Source organism: Sebastes umbrosus, chromosome 15 (genome assembly GCF_015220745.1).
Source record: "Sebastes umbrosus isolate fSebUmb1 chromosome 15, fSebUmb1.pri, whole genome shotgun sequence".
Classification (NCBI taxonomy): domain Eukaryota; kingdom Metazoa; phylum Chordata; class Actinopteri; order Perciformes; family Sebastidae; genus Sebastes; species Sebastes umbrosus.
Window position 1 is genome coordinate 16,952,513 of NC_051283.1, and position 24,399 is coordinate 16,976,911.

Consider the following 24,399-nt stretch of genomic DNA (forward strand, 5'->3'; position numbering starts at 1 on the left):
AAGACAGAATAGTTTATATAATAAAAGATCGATACTTGACGTCCGTGTATCGGTTTGAACATTGCCACGCCAAATATCGCGATACTATGCTGTATTGATTTTTTCCCCCACCCCTAGTAGTGTCCACTGCTACAGTACAGTTTGGCTTGTGCAGCTCTCTCCATAACCAAAAATGGCCTTTGCAATGTCAAACGTTTGGTGTGAAAGCCCTGTAATTGGCCTAAATGGGTGTTCTTTGCATTATTCATGGAGAACTTGACCAACTTCAATCAGATAAAAAAAGGTATTAAAACTGATTTTTCGGATAAAATTTCTACTCGGCTATAAGTGCATTAACTAGTTGATAGGAATCGTCCCTGAAGGGAGTTATTATATGAAATATAATGAAATAATACCTGTTTTGATGTCCTTGAATGGATGTTTAATCACAACCAATTTACTCATCCCCTCTGGGACAATTAATGCAGATCGCTCATATTTCCTGCAACAGCCGTGTCATAATAAAACACTCATTAATGCAAAGCTGCGCACAAGCCAAGGTCAGCACTTGGCTTTCATCAGCGTTTCTTGACTCACAGTAAGTGGCGATTTCCCAGGCGACTTTGCTCTCCAGTCATCCATATGGGCCGTACTGCACCTCACATGGAGCCCGTTGTTGGAAAGAAAAGCTCCTCTGACAGTTTGTCTGGGCGTGCAGCGCTAGCACTCTAAATATGGCATCAGCAGCTAGCAGCAACAGCCGGCGTCGACCCTGCATCACTCATGCGGAAGGAAGAAAAAGGATTGATGGGGGGAAGTCTCCAGATGTGTTTGGTATATTGGGAATTTACATGGAATTGTCACTAGTATTTTTGTTTTGTCCGTGTTGGTGCTTGATCATCATACTGTAAGAGCATTTAAGAGAGGGAACGAATTAGTATGTGTGCAGTCTAAGTGTGTACGTTGAGAGTGTGCCTACAATACAGTATGTTCTGTTCCCTGTGGTGCAGTAATGCTGTCAAACTTGTCCCTAAGGCACTCACTAAGAGAGAAAAGAGCTGCTTTTCACTGCGCTTTAAAGTTACATTTACCCCCACCCTTACCACTCTATTTTATTTTATTGAAATACCCAGATACAGTGACTCCTTACGTTCCAGCTGTGGGGGGTGGATACATAATTGAAATTCTAATGGATGAAAGTAGTGCCTTTCCACTTAGTTGCTCTCAGCAGACTTAACATAGAGCTGTGACGGGGTTGTCAGGAGAGTCTAACAAGAAAAGCTGAATATACTAAATATAATCTAGGAATCTGTCTGCAGCATTCACTTCTAGTTCTTCACTCTCTATGAAATGGCACTCTGGCTGTCTCTAGTTTGGCATTTCATACATCAAGCAGTTTAAAGGTGCCACCACATAAATGTCGGGAGATATAGAAACAAAGATTGAGCATTATGCTGTGAAAGGTCCTTACTAGGGTTGCAACTAACCATTATTTTCATCATTGATTCATCATTTTGTTTATAAAATGAGATAAACTAATGAAAAATGCCCAATATATATATTTTTCCCAGTGCCCATGGTGATGCTTCAAATTACTTACCTTGTTCAGCAAACAGTCCCAAACCCAAATATATTCACTTAACAATTATACACCAATAGAGTGGTGCAGGGATGAGTATTTTTGTAAGCCAAACCAGAAAACTAATGGAATCTTTCCATTGGATTTTGGATTATTGCAAAAAAATAAGCTCTGTGGCATCAAACATTTATCATACTTACATATTTTCAGCAAGATAATCTCCACAAATGAACACCACTTTGATGATTTTTTTAATCGTAAACGCAATCGGCAGAAGTAAAAAGCTAACGTTAGGCTATAAGCAAACTACACCGAGGTCGCATGAGCGCGAGTATACATAACGAGGCGGACGAGTCGGCGTGATGATGATTAATGTCCCCTCTGTAGTCTCATTTAGCCACTTGTTCGCAAACGCCTTTTTTTAAGACATACTGTATGAAAACTTCAAAATTCACGAGTGGGGTATTTACTGACATATTTTATATCGTAGAACAAAACGTTAAAATCAGGCATCTAACTAAAAACCCATTCAAAAAACCCGTTGACTTTGAGACGAGGGAACCGGAAGTGCTAAAATGCTAACTCATTTCTGGGTGTTAGGGCTCATTCCTGCAGCACACTATGATGGTAGGCATGGGACGATATGAAAATTTCATGTCACGATTATCCTGGCCAAAGCGATTCACGATATATTATCCCAATAATCATCAAAATAAGCTTAAAACTCTTAAAATTGCACTAAAACATCACTTTACCTTACATTTAGATCATCACAGACGACTCACATCTCTTTTTAGTTAACATCCTTTTTAGTGAAAAACAAATAACTATTTTAATTAATGTAATCATAAATAAAACATAAGTTAAAAAATAGCAACATCGTGTAAGTCTGTTCTTTATTACATGATAATTCCTGTATTTTTTTTAACTCTAAGGCTCCATTTTTCACACTGCGAGACGGCTTCTTCAAGTCATTTTTGACGATATTGCTGATAAATCCTGTATCGTCATTATGCATGTATAGCTAAGATTCTAAAGCAATGCTGATAGGCAGCCAACAGTTGTTGTCAACAGTATTTTACTGCTGTTCATGCTGCCCGTTATGTGACCCATATTCATTTTGTCACATTTGATAATCTCCATCCTGCCATCCAAATGGAGATAAAGGTCGTCCCATGTCATCACCTTCATGTCGTCTAAAATCTCTCTGTAACCATTATAACTATGACACGCAGAGCAGAATGGACTGTAGTTTCAGATCAACTCTTTGTAGCCCGAGTGGGAAGCCTCTGAAGCACTCCACTGTGTTGTGACCAAAGCGAAGCCGCAGCGTGTGTGCTGTCTAACGCCTGTCAGACGGAGATCTGTGTTCGGTTGTGCCTCCCCAAAACGTCCTCTCACACAAACCTCGCGGGTGACAGAGAGCAAAAACCAACACAGTTGGCATTGTTGGCATAGATTAGTGTCACTAACATTTCATAAACAGAAACCAGAAGTAAACAATATCTGTTGCTTACACAGTGAGTGGACAAACGAGGCTCGTCTTAAAAATGTCAATACTTGATTTGATCCAGTGTAGACTGCACTCTGGTAGCTATACTCTTTAAGGTTGTTATTAGAGCCATAAATCTTCAACCCCAGCTTGTCATATTTTCAGTCCTGTCAGCTTCCAAAACACATTTTTTCATCTTTATTCAATGCATTTTTATCAGCTTCTAAATTTAATACAACCCGTAGCAACACTCCTCTCTCTGTACAGCATGATAAGAGACGGGCGCCCTTTCATGTTCATCTCGCATTGTTTTATTTTTAATGACATCATGGTCAACTTTGAAGGAGATCATTATTAATTGAACATGGAACATGGTGGCAGGGAGGAGACATGTAATTACCATTTCAATAACAGGGGAATTGATTCCCTGTATTCTCTTTTTCTGCTGCTTATTATTAATTAAAAACTGGCACTCTGACAGATGTGAACATGTGTGTGCTCCTACATGTGTGTGAGTGCGTCCTTTTGTAAGTATACATGTTTTGTCTACTTTAAATGCAGAAACACACCTCACCGACGCTCCCATTATCACCATGTGAGATAGGCTTTTTGATTGCTTTCAGGGAGTATCAGCAAAGTCATTATTCTGCGATTACCGCCTTATTTGCCCACCAAAGTGCCTCTCCAGCACAACTTCCAAATTTCCCCACCACCCGGGCTTGAGTGGCGGGTGAGCATTTGACTGACAGCTGGTAAATGATGTCATTAGCATCCCTTTTAGGTAAATGGAGCAGGGACGACAGTCGATTGGTCGGAGAGGGAGGGCGGTAATTTGTTACGGCTGATGCGTTGTCGATGATGGATGGCGGGGCGACTCCGGGAACGAGGAACTGCCCAACTGTCCTGTTTGAGGAGAGACTGAGAGGAAGAGAGGGTGGGAGGAGTGTGGCAGACGAGTCTGTGTGGCCAGCTCATTACGTGTACTAGATGGCTCATAGGACGGTGTTTAATTACTTTTGCTGACACTTGCTCTGCGGTCTTACTCCCCTTACAAAGAGCTACAAGAAAGAATGATGGTCCATTGTCTGGAGGAGATTAGGGAGTGTGAGAGGGAATGTAGAGAAATAAAGATGGACAAGATAGAAGAGATACATCTTGGATCAACTGACAGTGAACAATTAGATCATCCAAAGTGCAGCTAAGATGACTGCAGTACCAAAAGAGACTGAGCTCAGCCTGCAAAGTTTGTTCCATAGCTGACGTCATCTCACCTCCACCAAGGTGCTCTCTGAGCAATCAGCGGATGAAAAAGAAGGATGAACATAAAATATTCACCATGCCCCTCCGCCCTGTTGTGAAAGGACCATGTGTTCGTATTAAATGTGATGAATATTCGTGGCGTTAATTAGCATGAGTGCAGCCACATGGGCCAACAGAATTGTTTTCCTGCCGGAGACATGACTGCAAACAAGGCATATTAATGAACACTCCCCTGGGACGGCTCAGCTGAAACACCAGGGCTGGATGGCAGTCGGTCTCCAGAGAGCAGGATGAGGTTGGGAAGCAAGCTGCAGGTGACAACGAGATCTGCGTTAAATCTCCTTAAATACAAACAAATAGACGTTTTCCTGCTGTTTTTATGATTTCAGGGGATAATGTTAGTGCTTTGGGGTTCTGCAAATGGTTATGAAAGCTCACTCGTGTCCTTCTTGAGGGGAAAGTGTTTCTTCTAGACACACTGACAGACCATTTGTAATCTTAATGGAAAAATAAATTAATTTAAAGCTTAATTATCAAGATTATAGGAGTGTGTATGTGTGTGTGAGAATGTATTTATGATGGGCAACTCCGTGAAGTTGTGATTAAAAGTAGTGGACAGGAGTGATGAATCTCTGGTAGCATGATTACAAGCTGTGGCTTCATCCATTCGTCGGCTCATTTTTCAGCTCAAACAGCAGCAGGAGTAGGGAGGGGAGGCTGAAAGGCCGGTCCTGGAGGTTGTAAATCTGCTGTTAGCTGGACACCTGTTTCTCCCCATGACAATATGGCATACATATTACAGGGAGAATACAGAAAACAGCCTTCTGGGGAGATGACATCCAGCCGTTTCAGCTGAGGGACAGGAATGGACAGCTGTCTCTATGGATGGATAAACCAATGGGTGGATGGGAAGGGACAGACAGACATGAATAAAAAATCTAAATTTATCTCAGCTCAGAGTCTCTGCACAGAGTCACCTAGAACAAGTGTTGACCGATGAGGAGGGAAAGTGTCGACCCTCGCCCTCTAGTGGTTGGTCAGTCTTCTGTGACCATTGCACGTTGGTTTCCAAATCATTTTATGAGGTTAATATACTTCACACAGGTCCAAAGAGCAGAGCCTCTCAAGATCATGATCTCAACTGTTGTCTGCCTTTTTCAGAGGGGATTTGAAGGATGTACTTGTGCTGAGTCACTGATGTTCTGCATCAACTTCAACGCCAGTTAGGTTTGGATCATCGAAAAGACGTGCACAGATGTGGGTCTGTCTCTGAGCTTTGCGGATAAATCACGTGTTACGCAGGGTCAAAATCTAGACAATGCAAGTGATTCTTGAGAATACTGATTCTGATGGTCTGTCGTATCTGGGCTAATTTCAGAGCACAGCTGGTGCCAAAGAGCCACATGCTTGCTTCTCTAAATGAGTCTCCATTTGACCCAACCGTCCTCTTTTCTGTTGCTGTTGTCATGTGTGTGTGTTTTTTTTCCAAGGTTAATTTGTTGCCCATTTGTTAGAAAATATACTGTGATTACCGCCTCCGAACATATTTGCATTCCAAAAGATAATCCCTGGATTAAATTGTGTAATCAGTGAGAAAATTACTTTTTTTTTAAAGATTTTTTTTATGGTGGGAGCAGTTACCTTCAGGGCTTATCAGATATAGAATTAGAAAACGGTTAATACCTTTTTGTGGCGCTCTCGCTGTACAGCACCAGCGTCTCAAAAGGGGACTTTGAGCCCAGACCACTTCCTAATGCATCTTTTACATGCCGAATGCGATGCCGATTCAAGAGGATTATCCTCGATCGCCTTTGTTGGGTTTTTGGTGCCGGGTGGAGGTTTATGCTGTTCATATTTCATTTTTGGCAGCTCAAATCGTCTATTTTGGCTTAGTCTGACTAGTGAGAGTTCAGAGGTCAGCAAGTTGATGAGTAATCGCCTTGCAAGCGCAAACAGCGAGAACAATATTACATAAGACTGTTTGGGATCTTGGCTCACTGGGTTTTTTGGCATGATTGTTAAGGTCGAGGAGCCCGGATGAAACGGAATAGTACAGAACACACCAGTTTTAAGGAAAGTCCAAAAACATTGACTTTTGAGTACATACATACACAGAAAACTCACCCTCAACCCTTTATTGTCTGTCATTATAATTGAGTCGACTTGTATTGCGAGGAAGTGTTTGCAGAGGCTGGAAATAATTGTGTATCCTCAAGCATTTGATTAACAAGGCACACAGAGAAAAGAGAAATGCAATAGAGTAAAATCAAAGAGAACAGAAGGGAAGACAGTCTATTTCCTTCAGTCACCTCAGTATGATCTGATCCAGTGAATCAGCATCTGCAGGCCCGGAGGTCCGGAGGTGGCTGCTAACAAGGCTGATCCATAATCAGGGCTGCTCGTCACGTCTACCATCACAACGCCTGCAGTAGCTGGAACAGCGCTGCTCAACCTCGCTAGAGAAATGTTATGAAGCCAAGTTTATTTTTATAGCCAAATATCACATATAGTGCTTCAGCAGGATTTACAGGCCCACATCTATCCAAGCTCTGTAAAGCTACTCTCAGTTTTGAGGGGAAACCGCTGTTGCAGTCGTTGTGTTTGAACAATTTCTGCACATTAGGAATTATTTTCGCTCCCTTGTGTGTGGGCTGAGTACCTTCACAAATAGAGAAACTGTCTTTGAGTTATATTAGTGTTCAAATTCTAATTATGCAGACTGCAAATCAGATTGTCAAGAGTGCAAAGCTCAATGGAAGCAGCTGTCACTGAAGATTTCAGCTTAGAACTCATTTTCCAGAGGCTCAAGTGTGTATGCGTGGAATGATGAGGAGATTTTATTCTTTGATAAGAATTAGTGTTTTATAAGCTGTGTAAAAATCAGTGTCATAAAGTAGCTCAAACTGGGGTTTAATTCCATTTCACATCTTAATGCGTTTAAGCACTGTTCAGTTCAGGCCCTTGGTTTTGTTTGGTCACATCAGGTGTTCAAGGCAGAGGTGGGACTAAGTCATTGTTTTGCAACTCACAAGTAAGGCTCAAGTCTTTGCTCTCAGGTCCCAAATCCTAAACAAATAATATTGCTCTCTTCACCAAATGTAATGCCATTTGCGTCTTCGTCTGTAATTTTCAACCCACAAGTTTTGCAATTTGTTTTTTGTTGACCACTGCATCGTTTTTGTATGTGAGCAAATTATCTTTGGTATCATTCTTCCAACTGCCGCTCGGTAATGTAGCGTTAGTTCTTCATGGTTCTCTCCTACAACTTGATTGGATGCTATTGGATCGGTTCAAACAATGTGGATCTGGGTAATTAAGTGTCGACTTGCTGGAAATGAATAGCGTTAATGTTAGTTGATCCAGGAAATGAAGGGACATGAATTGTTCGTGGCAGACTTTCAATATACCATACTTTTTAATCTTTGGGCTTGGGGGAAGGTATAAAGTATTTTCAAGTAAAAAGGCTCAAGTCAAAGTGTAGTCACGAGTCATCGGTTTTAAAGTCCAAGTTGAGTTGCAAGTCTTTTTTGATTTTGTCAAGTCGAGTTTAAAGTCATCAAATTTGTGACTCGTGTCCAAGTCATGTGACTCGAGTCCATTCTGGTTCAGGGATGCGGCTCAAAGACCTGAGCTAAAGTATCAAAGCAATATTAGTGCAAGTATGTCGGGATCATAAAAGTAGTCACCATTTATTTATTACATATTGATAGCTATTGATCGATTTTTCACATCAGATTTAACGAGAGAATGTCAAATGCAAATCCCTCCGTTAGTTTTCACCGGCTGACCACTGTTTTCCACTTTTTATCTGCATAAATGTAAGATGATATCTTTTTTTCAGTCTGTGTTTGTGGTCTCTGTTAGTTGAAAGGATTGATATTGTTTGCTCACTGCTGCTGATGATTTGATGTTCACTCACAGAGTGTGACTGTGTGTAGACTTTAATTATCTCCTGACAGCCATGCATACACGGCAGGCTAATTGATCCAGACATGCGTGAAGTGTTTTATGTGTTGTTGTGGAGCACTTTCCTATTGTATTGTTGCCGCCGTTGATCACAAAAACCCCTCGAGTGGGATTGATGACTTGGAACACCACTCATGTCATGCTTCTGCAGCCACAGCCAGACTAATGGTATTAGCTAGCTGGGGTATTACAGGCAAGTTCTGTCATGCATTTCACTGATGCATGATATGGGGGCTAACCGTTGACTAGCCACTGTCGAATTATTCTGCTTTGCTTTTTTCTTCTTCTTAAGGCTCAGTGCACCAGACTGGATTACTGGAAAAAAAAAAAAACATTAATCCTGTCGGGAACTGAACAGAAGTTTATATGCTCCCCTGCTCCCCCCCCCCCCCCCCCCCAAAAAAAAAATAAGCAGGGGGTTAGTTTTGACCTCCTTACTGTACTGACTGATGCTGTATGGCTCCTGCATTCATGATGATCTTCCTATCTCCTCTTCAGGTAATGCAGGTGGTGAGGGAGCAGATCATGCGAGCGCTGACTCTCAAGCCTAATTCCCTGGACCAGTTCAAGAGTCGCCTGCAGAACCTGAGCTACACAGAGATCCTGAAGATACGCCAGTCCGAAAGGATGAATCAGGAAGACTTCCAGTCCCGCCCCATCCTGTGAGTCAAGCAGTCAATGACCAGTATGATGGTGACACATTTGTCATAAATTTGTTATATTGGTTGTCCGAAGTGTCCCACATGAGCTTGTTGGGAAGTGCTGAAAATGCTGAACTGAATGTGCATTATATAGATTGTATTCATACATACTGTAGGTCTGACAGCTTTGTTTGGAGGTAAATCCACTCTGAACACAGGGAAAAGTAAGATATTTTCTGTTAATGGTGGGGGAGGGGATCAAATACAGCTTAGTATTGTGATATTTTGCGTGTCAATATTGTATCGATACACGGATGTTGAGTATTTGATCTTTTATTATATAAAATATTAACCTCTTAAAGAAAGAAAACCGAAGGAATAGATTGGTACCAACCTTGCCATGCTAGTTTGTCGGGAAGAACGCTAAATAACGCTCCACTTGCCCTAAATTTTGGTGAGGAAAAACTGGCATGGCCATTTTCAAAGGGGTCCCTTGACCTCTGACCTCAAGATATGTGAATGAAAACTCTGAGATGAACAGAGTGAAAACTGTATTTTATTAGATCAAAACAGATGTTGACAAACTGCATAAATTGCAGTTAAAAAAAGGTAATAAATCGCAATATATCATCGCAATACTCAGCATTTCCCAAAGTGTTTAAAATCGCAATAAGATCGTATCTTGACTTAAGTATTGTGATAATATCGTATCGTTTAGGCCTCTGGTGATTCCCACCCCTACTTTCTGTAAAGTTATAGAAACTGCTCAGTGATATTCCCTTCTCCTCATCTACCTAATCACGTCTTAAGACTCAAAGGAGGACATCATTTGCATCTACAAAAAAGAGCCGTGGTCATTAATACGCTTGTAATTGCTTCTTTTTTTCTCCTTTCCATTTGTCAACCAAATGCCAGCTACTGGCATGAAGCAGGTTGCACCTGTGCTCTCCTCTCATGATTGAAAATATGCATTAAATTCAAATTGCCTGCAAACGGCGTTCCCAGTGAATACTCCATTAACGACCCTCCAGCTCACTAAGCATGGAGAAACTAGTCTGTAATAGATCATTCATTGACTGATCATGGATGCGGGGCCTGTAATGGAGAACATTGTTTTGTCCTGCCCGTATTTAATGGAGTAGCTAGCACTATTGGAAAATCGTTTCACAGAGAGAGCTTGTCCCTCTGAACAGTAATCAATGCTGAGCCGAGGGCTTATTGAATCGATATTGGAAGGGTAGAGACCAAACTTTAGCAGACAATTAATCCTGTTGGAGAAAGCAGAAAAAAAGCGAAGGGAGTTGCGGAAAAATGTACCCTTAAATGATGTAGTTGTCTTGTTCACATTTAGAAATAGGTTACAAACACTTTGTATTACGTATAAGACACTGGATTTCCTGTGTTAACTAGGAAGCAGAATGCAACAAGCTCACACCCAATCTCAGGCTGAAATAGATGATGAAATGAAAAATCACATTTTATCAGAGTGACTGTTGGAAAGCATTAAACATCACCGGCTGATGAGTCTCTCTTCAGCAGCGCGAGACTACCCGAGGGTGGAATTTTCCTCTAATCAATACAGCACAGTCATGACTTGTAAACATAATGAGCAGAGCATGTCAGACGGCAGATTTAAAGGAGCTCCGTATTGCTTTCTATAAGCGCTGCCAGTTTTCTGCTATCAATCATTGGAGAGAATGACTTTAGACATCAAAAGAAGGTGAAGAGGAAACTATTATGGCTTCAGATCAAAGCTGTGTCTCCTGTAGAGTATCTTTTTTATTATAAATCATGTCGACTCTTTGAGGTGTTCCTGCTGTAATTAGTAAAATGCAGTTGTTTGCTGTGTATTTGGAAAGTTTTGTATTTACTAAGAGTTGCTTACGCCAAAAAATAAAATCAACATCACATAAAGAATTCATGCAGCGGCTCAACTCAGAACTGCTGAGGATACACTTATGAGAAAATGCTAATACACAACTTAATTTTAATGCAGTCACCAGAAAATGAGGGTGAAAAGCAGTTTTAACTTTAAAAGTGGTTTAATTCATCATTGATTCCCTTCTCCACCTGTGCTTTAATATTTTACTGTGTAGATACTGTACATTTCTACAAAGCTGGGTATGGGTTTTTGTGCCTCACTCCTTTTAATCATTTGAAAGTGGTTCCTTTTATAGGATTCCACCACTACAACACCTCAGCACTTCAATTCAATGATCTGATTTTCTGCATTTGCCAGAAAGAATCAGTTTAAATTGAAACTGGAGCTGCTTCCTAAGAAGCCGAACCGTCTGAAACTCTCAGACAAGAATAGTCTCTTGTGTTTCGCTCAGCCAGAAGGCGGTAAAGCGGAGCCATCATCATCTATCCTCTCTGCGATGAGCCACGCCTTCCCCACTAGCTGCTTCTTTAAAGATGCCAGAGTGAAGGTCCGACCACAGATCAATGTAATGAGCGCAGTCACTGATGAGGCAAACACACGAGACAGCGAGGGTGAGCGGGGAGACAGATGAAGGGAGAGGAGGAAGAGAAAGAAGGACAAAAATGTGATCATGAACACTGCAAGGAGAAATATAAGAAAATGATAGAAATGCCTAGCTTTTATGTGACTAGAAGACCTGAAATCCTGTCAAAAAGTCTGCATGTTTCTAAAGAAAGAAGAATAAAAAAGATACATTGGAAGAGAAAAGACTCAAGTATAATGATGAGAAATAAAGACGGGGCGCAGCAGCACTGCTCGGGCAGATAATCTACATAATTTATGTTGGCTAGTGCTGTGTGCTCCACATTCATATGCAACAAAGAGACACATACATGTTGAGGCATGAATAAATGACAGCGAGAGCTGAAGCAGCACAGATTCCCACTGATCAGCCTTTTGGGATATGACATATTTCTCAGTGTGTGTACATGTGCATCCATGTGTGGAAGTATATCCGTGTGTTTGGCATCCTCTGTTCCCTCCTGACAGTCATAATCCAGGGGATTTTGTCAGTCAGATGAATACTGCACGCTGCCAGAAATCCTGGGGAAAAAAAATAATTCACTTCCAGATCTTAGAGCATCTTGTGCTTCGCCGTTGCCCTGCTTACCACATCTGAAAGGCTGCGGATTGTAGAATTTAGATAATTCTCTCAAACCAATAATGTGTTTTCTTTTTCTGTTTCTCTAAAGGGAGCTGAGAGAGAAGATCCAGCCCGAGATCATGGAGTTGATCAAACAGCAACGGCTCAACAGGTTGTGTGAAGGAACCTGCTTCAGGAAAATCAGTAGTCGCAGGAGGCAAGGTGAGACACGCGGCACTCGCATGCACGCACACATGTATATACACACATACATGCACAGATCAGAACCACACAGGGATGGAAATTCACATCTTCCTCTCACGTCTCTCTCTGTCTTTGTTCTTCATCCCTCCTCTCTGCACCCCCACTCATCACCTTATTCCCTCTGCTTTACGAAAATCCCACAGGAAATGTGTATTACAGGAGATATTTGAAGCTCTGGGCTGCTGTGGATCAGCTCTCATGATAGTTCACACTATTTTTTTCTGGCTCTGTCCGCCTGTGAGGCAGAGACATATAGCGACAAGCAACCTCATACAGAAATGCACAAATGTTCGCATCACGTCTTTATGTCTCGAGATGCACAAACACACCGTCTTCCCCGCTTTTTGCCCCTGCATACTCAGATATACGGCATTCAAAGAAAATACAAAGATACACAAAGCCAAAAGCTGGGTGAATTTATTCACACTTACATTTATACACACTTGTCAGGATGAATTCTCGAGCAAGCTTTGAGAAAGGAAATGAAAGAATGACAAAAGAGCAGACTGCGGTAACCCCGGGCTTTACAGTGCAGGGTGTAGTGAAAATGATAAAGCAGTGTATGTTTAGTCACACTATTTGTGGTAAGGTGGATGTCGAAGGCTGCAACTTTCAAAGGATATTTTTAGATGTTCACATGCGTGCCATGATATGTTGGAAGCAAATGTCTTGTGCATTTATAGACTTTTGACTTGATATGTATTGATGGTATTCCTTCTCACAGTGGAGGAGAGAGGAAGAAGGATAGGAAGTGAAAACCCAGCAGTCAGCTCAGATAGGACAGTATTCAAATCATTCGGCCTAATATCGTGTTTCACACTCGCCACCACTAGAAAGAGAGGAGAGAGAGGAGTAGCAGTAGTAGCATTTAGCCTGTATAATATACTGTTCCTCGGTCAAAGAGGATTTAATCCAGTTGAGACCTGATCCCTTCACTCTTCTGTCCTCCCTCTTGCACTTCCCTTCACCCCTCTCTGTCTACATATACAAATGTATGATATAAAAGAAATACCCAGTGACAAGCCCAGGTTGTGAGTTGGTTTGTTGTTACTGTCATCAGCTTCCCCGCAGGAACAGTTCTTCAATAAGTCAAATCAAATTGAGCACAACCAGGTGGAGTTTTCTTCTAAGGACGCCAATGCATTCTGGCATACGAAAGCTTGATCGCGATTTGTCTTGGCAGCTGTCATCCAGATGTTGTCATCCAGAAACAGGGGGTAGAAAATGAAAACAAATGGAGTAGGAAAAAAGGAGTTGAAAAGAAGCAGGACAGATGTTCAGGTGGAAAGCATCACCCAGATTTGATCGTCTTCCCTGCGTGTGGTCGGCTGATTTATGCTTGTCTGTCTTTTTTACGCAGCAACATGCTGTGAATAGTCTCATATTACCATATCACGGTAGATACTAGATTCCTTGTCGAAGGAATGGAGGACACGCACCAGCGCACATACTAAACGCAGGAATAAAAGCATTAGCCATTCAGGAGCGGTACACCCGCACACATTCGTATATAAAGCAGTTCATGAGCCTCACTGGATTTAATTTAGCACACTAGCCTGTAGGGTTACACTGGCTTTAATCTGCTGCAACAGCACGCTGACTGTAGAGGAGTCGTCTGCCTGCTACAAGCTAGCTGTCTTTGCCTCTGAGGGCTCTTGGAGAAGTCAAGGACATGCTGTTTGTCCACAACAACACCCTCTTTTTTTCTGGTTTGCTTGTATTTTTCTCTTGTGGACGTGTGAATGTATACCACCTTCACCCGTTCCTCTCACTCTCATCTGTCTTCCCTTCACCCATACATGTCTATCCTTTCCTCCCTCTCCTCTCTGAGCCTTTGTTCTCATGCTGGTGCTTATAGGCAGTATATCCACGCATTGACAGTGTGAGGAGCACTTTGTCTTGCAGAAGTTAGGCGAGCTGAACAAGAATAAAAAGCAAATTTTCACATGGGGTTCACATGAAATGAAACGTCAAGTCAAAACCAGGAAACTTGATTTATTAGTGTGATTTTGTCTCGTCTTTTGTGCTCTTTCACAAACTTTCACGATACTTATACTTCCTAATCTACCGTTATGTGTCTTATCCTATCCCTCTCTCCTTTTCCCACTTCTCCCTCAGCATCTTGTACGACTATTTCAAAGTCCTCCAGCCTGCAGGGACTCACATACCTACATCAAATATTAATTTGGCTGACTTCAGTGCAGATGACTCTTCTCTCTACCTTCCCAAGTGCCATTACAAGGCAATGCTTCTCTCTAAAAGCTCAGGTTGATGGTGTTTTGAAGTTTGGAAGAAAGAGTGCTGCCTGTACAGTCCTTTAAGTGCAGTTTGCTGCCAGGTAACTCAGGAGAGTGTAACTCCTTTAAACGCTGCTCTAAAGCAAAAGTAAACTTGGATGTTTGGCCTGATTCAGTTGAATCTTACCGTGTCGTTCACCGGTGTTCTGGCAGCTGAATCAGATTAAGTTTGAATGATACAAGAATGAAATTCAATCCAAGATTAACATACGTGCTTAAACTGAACAGTTGATAGCGTCTTCTCCCAAAACGCCCGTCCCCTCACAGCCGCTGCACACATCTCTATCTACTCCCCGTGGACCGGTGCCACTCTGCACCAGCCTGGCACCGCCAACTGGCTATTTTCAGCAATTACGATTTGGACCGTGCCACCCATGCACACGCCAGCCAGACCTCCCCAGTCTGTGGCTGCTCACTGCCAGCTCAGCTCGGCAGGGAACCGCTAAAGAACACCAGGCTACAGGGGCTGGCTGGTGGAGCTGCGCTTTGCAGACACAGCTGGTAGTTACAGGCCGCTGGGGGATTACACATCACACATCACATCAGCCAAGAGAAAAACACACTTTACTCAATTAACAATTGTGTATTTATGAGCATTTGATGTCCTTACCATAATAATACTATAATATAACCTATTTCAAGTGCTTTCTGTTAGTCTACTTGAGTGAAACTGTGTCACTTACATGAAGTATCTAGTTGGATTTTCGTAGTACTGCTGCTTGTCAAGGCACTAAAGGTGCGTGTCCACAGGCTCCGTCCTTTCCACGCCTCCCATTCATTGTCTATGTAAGCAGCCGTGCAATGCATTCTGGTAATGTGGCGGCGCGATTCGAGAGACGGACTATCCCGTTGGCCGCTCCTCATTTGCATAAAGATGAGGTCTAGGCTACTTTATGAAAATCACGGGCGTCTGACGCGACTCGCCACCTATGGAAACTCCCAAGAAACTTTTAAACTAAACATTGTTGATCCAAAATAAAGACAGATTCAGCAATTGCATGGCTTATTTCTCGCATAAAATGTTTTCAGAAACACATTTTGGTAAACTATTTTCGTGAAATAAGAGAAGAAAGTTTCCAAACAAGCTGCTATATTGTTTCCGGTTTGAAAGCTGGGAGCAGAAGCCCACGAGGGAAAGCTTTCGTCCAATCAGGTGCCGAGTACCTTGCATGTAGTGGCAGCCCATCAAGCATCCAATGCTGGGAAGCGAGGTGATCCCTCGCGATAAAAAACGCCCCTGTCGACACGTACCATAAGACATTGTGTCTCAAAACTGCTTCTCATTTTAGGACGTGTATGGAAAGTCTTATAGTTACAGTACCAGTGGGCTACCTCCAGGTCTGAGAAGTAAAGCCAATGAGGAAGTACCTTAAACTTGCATTCTTTCTAACAGCCAGCAGGGGGCGACTCCTCTGGTTGCAAAAGGAAGTCTGATTGTATAGAAGTCTATGAGAAAATGAGCCTACTTCTCACATGATTTATTACCTCAGTAAACATTGTAAACATGAGTTTGTGGTCTCAATCACTAAATTCAAGTCTTCTTTAATACAACATGATGTGCATTTAGTGTACATTGTAAACATTGTAATGGCGTGAAATGCTTTCATGGCCAGGTCTCCTTCGAAAAATAAATTTTAATCTCAATGGACTTACTGGTTAAATAAATAAAAATAAATCAGGTCACAGTTGGATGTCCTGGATGTCTTTGTCCTGTGATCTTGACTCCAGTGTGCGGATTGTTGTTGAATCATTATTAAAATGATGAAGGCCAACCGTCTGTATTGTTGCTCATCAAGATCCTTTCCTCATGCAGAGCATCATGGCCCATCTGTGGATTTTCCTCAAGGCTGTTTTCTTCTTCTTTTTTCGGTCACAGATTTTTTTTTGCCGTGCTAATTTTCTCTCTCGTTGATGACTCATGCTATCCCATATGATGTCTTATGCCAGCCGCTGACTTATTTCATAACTCCTCTAAATCTCTCTCTCTCTCTCTCTCTTCCTCCCCTCTGTCTTCCTTTCTCCTCATGTTTTTTTTTTCCAGATAAGTTTTGGTATTGCCGTCTGTCTCCGAACCATAAAGTCCTGCACTATGGAGATTTGGAAGAGAGCCCTCAGGGTGAAGTGCCCCACGACTCTTTGCAGGACAAACGTGAGTGTCAAGTGAAATTATTGATAGTCTCTTTTTGCGACACAGTATGTATGTGTTTATTGCAGCTCACAATATTAATTCAAATATGTATTCTCTACATGTCCCCGAAGGCATACATAGCCCCAAAACACATTCAACGTCATTGACTGCTGGCTTTAAGAGTTAACATCAGTTTCACTTGTAATGACAGATCTGGGGAGAATTTTAACTTTTAATCACCCATCTGGGATGACACAGTTGTCACAAGGATGTTGTTGGTGTTGTTGTTGTTGTTGTTGTGAACTCCCTTCTGTCCTCTCTGCAGTGCCTGTGGCTGATATCAAAGCTGTTATCACCGGCAAAGACTGTCCTCATATGAAGGAGAAGGGAGCCCTGAAGCAAAACAAGGTGTGTGTGCGTGTGTTTTATGTGCGTGTGTTTGTGTGCACACGCGTGTGTACACGTGCATACGTGTGTGTGGGTGGGTGGGTGTGTATCCAGGCGAGAGAACGTGCTCCCATGTGCGTGAGAGTTGCATAACATGATGTCAGTTACATAATTTTGCTTTGGGAAATAACACAATAACTTGCGTCTCAGTGCTCAGCACAGAGAGACGTATCCATCAGCGGCCTTGTGTAGAAAAGAAAACCCCAGAATAGTCCTTTAGCTGCAGACACAAATCACACAAGAGCCGCCAAAAACATGCCGCCATCTTTTCTTTGCTGTTTAAATTCGAAAGTAACACATCGGCGTGTCCTCTGCAGCGCCTTAACCGGGATGAAAGAGCCGTCTTGTCTGTGTACACATCAGCCCTTCCTCTCCTGCACTTTGCCTCTGCAAACCATCGCCCCCCCCCCCCCCCACCACCACCCACGGGACTGTGATATATTGGATCTTGGATAAATAGCCTTGAAGACAAAGGAGCACGCCTCCTCCCTGCTTTGTCTCCTTTATTACCTTGTCGATAAGCGCAGGTCTAGGGGAACGACCTGAGGGGGGTCTGCGGGCCGTCTAGCAGGCCTGTCCCAGCCTTGTGAATGAGAACACAAACACATTTCATTACTCACTGTTACAAGGCCAGCCAAAGTCACCTCTACGGGCTTCAGAGCAGCGCTGGCATGTGGACCATTTGTGGGACACAGAGACAGAGGCGGGAGGGTGAAGTGGCAAGCGGTGTTTTCTGGATGTGTAGCCAAAATTCTTCCAAATGTATTCAGCATAAGATTAATTTAATTATTTGTTGTCATTATTCTATACACATATATCTCCCTTAAGTATGTACTCAGGGCCATATTTACCTTGTTTCAGACACCGTCTGTGCCTCAAGGCATGCGTGTTATTTGGCAAACAGGTGCACCGACCTGGAAGTACAGTTTGCCTGCGGCCTGTGCAGCATTTTACACGTCATTACTGAAACATGACTTTATGTGCTGTACATACATTTAAAGGGAGGATCACCCAAATGACTGGAAGATATTTGATGAGTGGGTGATTGCATGTTCTTCTGTATTTACTTATGTTTAGAAAATTATTTGCCATGGGTCCGATTTTTGTGTAAAATCCTCTGCATTTAAAGAGCAGATTTATGCAGATATAAGGCAACCAATAAGGCTACGGTGGATAAGGAATAGAAGATTTAATGAAGCAGTATTTTACTGAAAACTCAATAATAGCAGAGAAACCACTGCAAGAAAGGGAGGTTGCACTTAATTAGTTCATGAAAAAAAATAATAGTTAAAGAAGAGCATTGATAAATGAACACAATCTCCATTTTATTACACCACATAAAGAGCTTTGTGGCCATAAAGTTGTACTGCTAACTCTTATTTCATTTACAAAAGTGCATTTAGTTGCATTTGCCTCACAACTCTATGGACTCTCTTCAGCTGTATCATCAAAATCCACCACTTTATTTTTTCTGTATCCTCGCTAGCGGCGTCCAGACTGAAATATCTTACTTCATGGATTGTCAAGAAATGTTGTACGGGCATTCATGGTCCCCTCAGGATGAACTGGAATCATTTTGGTGATCCCAACTTCTCCATCATCAAGTCAAAATGTTAACTTGACCATTACTTTGTTACAATACATACTAACATGCTAAACTAAGATGTGAACATGGTGATACCTGCTTAAAGGCAGGGTGAGTAATGTTGAGAAACTAGCAAGAGTTCTCTAGATTTAAAAAATGATCCCACCGAAAAATCCAGCCCAGTGTTGCCAACTCTTTTCCAATTAAAGCAGCGAGCAGCATTAGCTCCAAACGTTGCTAAATCTAGCGAGGAAGTCACCAAGTCGGCAACACTGACAGTCCGTCCCTTCAGGCCTTCATCCAAAGACACTCTCCACAAAATTATCATAATGAACGTAAACAGCGAACATGACTATTGTTAGTACTCCCAGCTGTCACGCAAGCAGCTCGTGGAAGACTCCGATGACGTGCAATGAGTGCACAGCAGAGTGCACGCAGGAAGACGGGTAGACAGGCAAGCCGTCCAATCATTTCATTCAGGCCGAATGAAATGATTTATTTTTTTGATGATTCACTTTTTGAAATCTCTCACAGTATTGGTTTTATCAACGTTTCACTGACCGAAAAGTATATTTTGAGTAATAAATGTCCACATAAGTGTCTCTTGAATTGACTTTTGTCTGTAGTAAATGTTTTGAGCTCCCATTACTTCAGTAATAAGTATTTCTATTTCAGCATCACCACATCGTTTCTTTCCTGAGCCTCCTGATCTGAGACAAATCCCACCACTGAACTATGTCTTTTAAGCTCTCCCTCACAAACTGCACCTAAGCTGCAGTCCCAGTCTCTGACTGTGTAATTACCTGCTGCCTTAGTAAATCAAACACTAATTTCACGCAGATTGCAAGCAAGCATTTAATGAATTGCTTTCATGTATACAAATGCGGCTCTCGGTGTGGCGGTTCCGTCCTCACACTGCATTCAGTTCATTTCCTGCACTAGACCGTAGTGGATTTTGAGGGAATAAATCTGAAATCATATCATATCACATCATATTCCCAGCATCCCCAGGCATTTTTCAATATCTAGTATCTGAGGGCACCCCAGGTAGTTCTCTCTTTGAGCTCTACCTCGCTGATACCCGATGAGTTGATGTGCAGCTGATGTAACAGATGGTGACAAGACGCGAGGAGGAGAGGGAGATTGCACTGGTATGGCAGCATTGTGGTGTAAATCTCACCTGTTCCTTCTTTTTTTCCTTTTTTTATATTTCTCTTTCATCTCTCCATCCCACCTCCTCCACTCTGTCACTGTCTGTATCCCTGCACCATTTTATCTTCCTCCATGTCTGCCTTCCACCCTGTCCTCTCTCCAGGAGGTGTTAGAGCTGGCCTTCTCTGTCCTCTATGAGTCGGACGAGTATTTAAACTTTATTGCTCCTGACAAGCATGAGGTAAGCCAACAGTGACAACACCCTGCGGCTGTTGACAGTGTCAGAGAGAATGAACATGTGTGATCGCAAAAAGAGAGTTTTTTCTTTACTATACAAGTATTGTGTATAAGGCAAGTCTACAAGTCAGATATGTACTGGAAATCATCACTTTACCATATTTAAGGGGACACACCTCAAGTCAATAGGGTAGAAATGTTAACTAACAGATATCACAATGAAACTTTTCTGAAATTGTATGTTTAAATATGCAAATAAGACATTATCTGATGCTAACTTTTGGTGAATTTAGGAGAAATCTACAGATGTAAATAGACAAAGTAGTAAAATTTTAAAAAAAAAATTAGTATTTTGGATGTTTCCTGTTTAAATATGCAAATGATGCATTATCTTATTAAATATTTGCTAATTTGCATACATTTCCAGAACAGGAATGTGAACATTGGATAAAGCCAGGTTCAAAATTCTTGTTCAACTTTGATGACATATTAGAGTCAAAGGTTTTTACAGACAGGATTTGGGATATTTATCACTCCATAAATCAAAAAATACTGTCAACAGCCATATTTGTAGGATTAAAATGTTCTGTAAATCAGGATGTGAATGATATAAGAACAAACCCCTCTGTAAAAACGTTCAGAATATAGATAGGAATGAAACTGGAAAGTTTGGTGTATGTAAGTGCTGCTGAAGTGGAGATTTCTGTCTCAGAGTTTGAGGGGAAAAAACTAATTTTGATTTAAAGATATGAATTGTAATACTACAGGGGAATGATGTTAAAAAAAAAAAAAAAAAAGGAGATATCACAATGAATCTTCCCCAGTTGATTACTTACATTAAGGCAATTGTTTTTTGTATCACAAGTTTTATAAATTTGTGTGTTTAAATATGTAAATGAGACATTATCTGATGTTAACTTTTGGTGAATTTATGAGAAATCTACAGATGTAAATAGACAAAGTAGTAAAATAAAAAAAACTAAATGTGTATTTTGGATGTTTTCTTTCCACTAGTCTTAAAGAAGACATGTTATGGAAGCAAAACAGCCAGAAAATCTCAAAATTGACTAGTGCATGAAAAAAAACTGGTTTTGCCTGTAGTGTTTCGCCTTAAGTTATTTATTTAACACATGAACAGTGGACTACATGTGTGTGTATAAGTCTCAGCAATGTAAAATAACACATTTAACACAGGTTTAAAAGGAAAATGCTGTCATTTTAATAATAAGTATTCGGAGTCATGAAAACATTGCAATTATGAGTGGTGTATATTGATAAAATCCCTTATCATGATAGAGTACATTTCTGGAAAATCAAGTGAGAAAAATCCAATATTTCCATTAAACACTTTTCCTCATTGATTTGCAGCATTTTCCATAATGACCTTATACACTCTTAAGGCTTAGCTAAAGATGGTAGACAAATGTATATTGTCTTGCAGTGTATATGTCATCATATCACCCAACCTCATTTGCATTTAGCTTGGATTTACAACTTGGACTCAGTTGAGTTCACCTCAAATCCTTTTTAAAATTATAATCATATATTGACTATAATCATATATATTTCATGTAACTATAATGTCTGGCATTATGGCAAAAATATTACATACTGTACTCAAAGGTCTAATACTTACAGACTTCCTCTCAGGGTAATTCCCATAATTCTCTTTGTGCTTGACTCCAGAAACTTTTTCTAAATATTTTTTAAACATAGAAGTTTGTATTTAGGACAAGAGAGAAGAAGGTGTCCTTGCTCCATTTCTTCTGAGTCACAGTGTACACAAACTTTCCTCCCTTGGTGGTTAGCTTCTTTTATGCCTACACACTGTCAGCAGGCTCCTTTTGAAAACACACCATGCTTAATTATAGTTTGTAGATTTTGGAAGTATTTATTTTGTGGTTATGACTTCAGTTTCTTCTGCCTGTTCCTGATTTCATTTTGTATCTACCTCTGTCCGTGTCTCTGCAGTACTGCGTGTGGACAGACGGCCTAAACGCCCTCCTGGGTAAGGAGATGACCAGCGACTACACCAAATCGGACATGGACACCCTGCTCTCCATGGAGATGAAGCTCCGCCTCTTGGATCTAGAGAACATCCAGATCCCCGAGGCCCCGCCCCCGATTCCCAAAGAACCTAGCAACTATGACTTTGTTTACGACTGTAACTAGACGGACGACCCCACGAGCCCGGACCCGATCCCACCCAGCACCTACTGTACTCACTGGACCAATCCCCTTTTCTTATAAACTGGAACAAATAAAACCATATAATATAAAAAACAAAAAAAAAATGAACTGTGATTGAACGAAAAAACATTGAACTATTTTCCTCTTGCTTCTTGCTAGACCTTTATAAGAGTGAAAATGGTGCGTATTATTAATAGGCTCGCTGCACTTGAGGGGGACTCGGGTTTCAATGCAGAGTTATCAGGTTGCCATGGAGAAGAGAAACCAGGAAGTGTTTGTTTGGCCTTGTCGCTGGTCGTCCTGCGTCTTTTTCCTCACTCTCCTCCTGTCTGATGTTTTGAGACGCTCACTTCTTCTTCTTCTCGACCGAGGCGCCTGCTGTCCTTTTGCTTGAAGATCGTTGTAGACAAATGCTTAGAAATTCAGCTTCCTTGTTGTCCTTTTTTTATGTTGACTTTATTATTTGTCCTCAGGGCTTCTGTAGAGGGGGGAGGGTGTAGTTCAGGAGCAGGGAGGGACGGGGTTTTGTGTTTTGTCGTCACCTTTTCAGCAGTATTTCCTGTCACATTCTCACTTACAGTATCTGTGACAGCTTAATGTTTTCCAGGAGGCTGAAAGGACGGTCGAAGAGGAATACTTCATGAAAATAGTCTCTTATATCCGCTCTGTCCTGCTACACATATACTGAAGACTGTTAGAATAAGTCAAAATCAAGGCACTGTACTACAGTAACAAGCCTTTCTTTTAAATATTCTAATGTTAATGTTACTATCCCACCGCTGCTTATTGCATATTGTACACACCTACACAGTGGCTTTGCCAAAAACAACCGTAAAAGCATCACTATTGTGAAACACGCATACAAACACACTCGTCTCTCCCTCATTTGAGTCTCTCTCGTTGTAATGACTGCTGTACACAACATTCCTAAGCAATATTTGAGCTTTTTTTTTCTTCATCATTTGTAAGATGGTCATAATTTAGGGATTTTAAAATTGTGAAACTGCCTAGTAGTTGGTATTACAAAGAGGATGTTAGTGTTTTGGTCAAGGGAAGTTGTCTTTTTTTGTGTGTGTTCAGGACTATATGGCCACAAAATTGAAAGTTTATGTATTTTTTTAATTTAAAAACAGATCATGGTTGTTATTTCTGGTATGATTTATATATTTTCCCCTTCCTATTTAATACTTTCAAGATGTTTTTCTTTAGGATTTTTCAAAGCCCCTCAAAACTGCTGTTTACATTAAAGATTTAAGAACTGTAACTGTGTTTTCATCCTGTTGCTCTCTTCATTCATGATCCACATGCACTTAAAGGATCACAGAAAAACCTCACAACACTGTTTGAGTTACATTATACTGAGTCATTTGTGCTGATTCATCTCTCATATAGACTGGTGTGGACAGACTGTAATTTCAAAGTTGAGTAACAGATGGTGTATAGATTAGGACTTTAATCATCCCAGAAAGCAATTGACACATAATTAACTAAATGCAGAAATTTAGGCTACGTTCCCTATCGCATACTTTTTCTTTTTACTTTTAGTACATAATGCAGCTGCCCTTACAAAGTACATACTGTTGCATGCAGTATGCATATCATTGGGACATACTACTTCGTCTTAGCATTGCATCTTTAACTTTGACCCTCTTGTTCATATGGTGCCTTTGGATATTGGAACGCACATTTAGTGACAATCCACATCTGGATTGTCTTTGTTTATCTGTTTGGCCGTCAAGCAGCACAGGTATTGTAAATCTTAACCAAAGCTAGATGTTAAAAGCACCTACTAAACTCAAAAAATAAAAACACAGAATGTAGACTGCACTGAAATGATTTTGTCCACTATCAGTAACGGGGAACAAAGATACTCCCACATGCTGAAATGATTGTCTGGTCACTGAAGGTGCTGCTCGTCACACACACATTGTGGTAGGGTGGGCGAGAGGTCTCGTGCACAGTGGAACAGTTTCTCCGCCATCCCATCACCGCCTCCTCCAGAGACCCTAGGTTCATCTCCTTCTGTCCACGGCCTGCAGGTGTCCTCTGAGGCTGCAGCCAGAGCCACATAAAACGTGACACTGGCCTCGACAGACCCAGACAAAACTTAATAACAT

General features: G+C 41.3%; 1 protein-coding gene across 8 annotated transcripts in view; it reads left to right on the forward strand.

The window, feature by feature from the left end:
* The window catches only part of elmo1 (engulfment and cell motility 1 (ced-12 homolog, C. elegans)), a 122,418-nt gene extending 98,872 nt beyond the window's left edge, over positions 1-23,546 (forward strand). For all 8 annotated transcript variants that reach the window (XM_037794251.1, XM_037794250.1, XM_037794252.1 and 5 more), the window contains 6 exons: positions 8,775-8,938; positions 12,092-12,204; positions 16,585-16,692; positions 16,997-17,079; positions 20,019-20,096; positions 22,064-23,546. In XM_037794251.1, coding sequence (XP_037650179.1) covers positions 8,775-8,938; positions 12,092-12,204; positions 16,585-16,692; positions 16,997-17,079; positions 20,019-20,096; positions 22,064-22,264 — 747 coding nt within the window. In that variant the 3' untranslated portion in view covers positions 22,265-23,546. The remainder of the gene's footprint in view (positions 1-8,774; positions 8,939-12,091; positions 12,205-16,584; positions 16,693-16,996; positions 17,080-20,018; positions 20,097-22,063) is intronic.
* Positions 23,547-24,399: the final 853 nt, after the last annotated feature.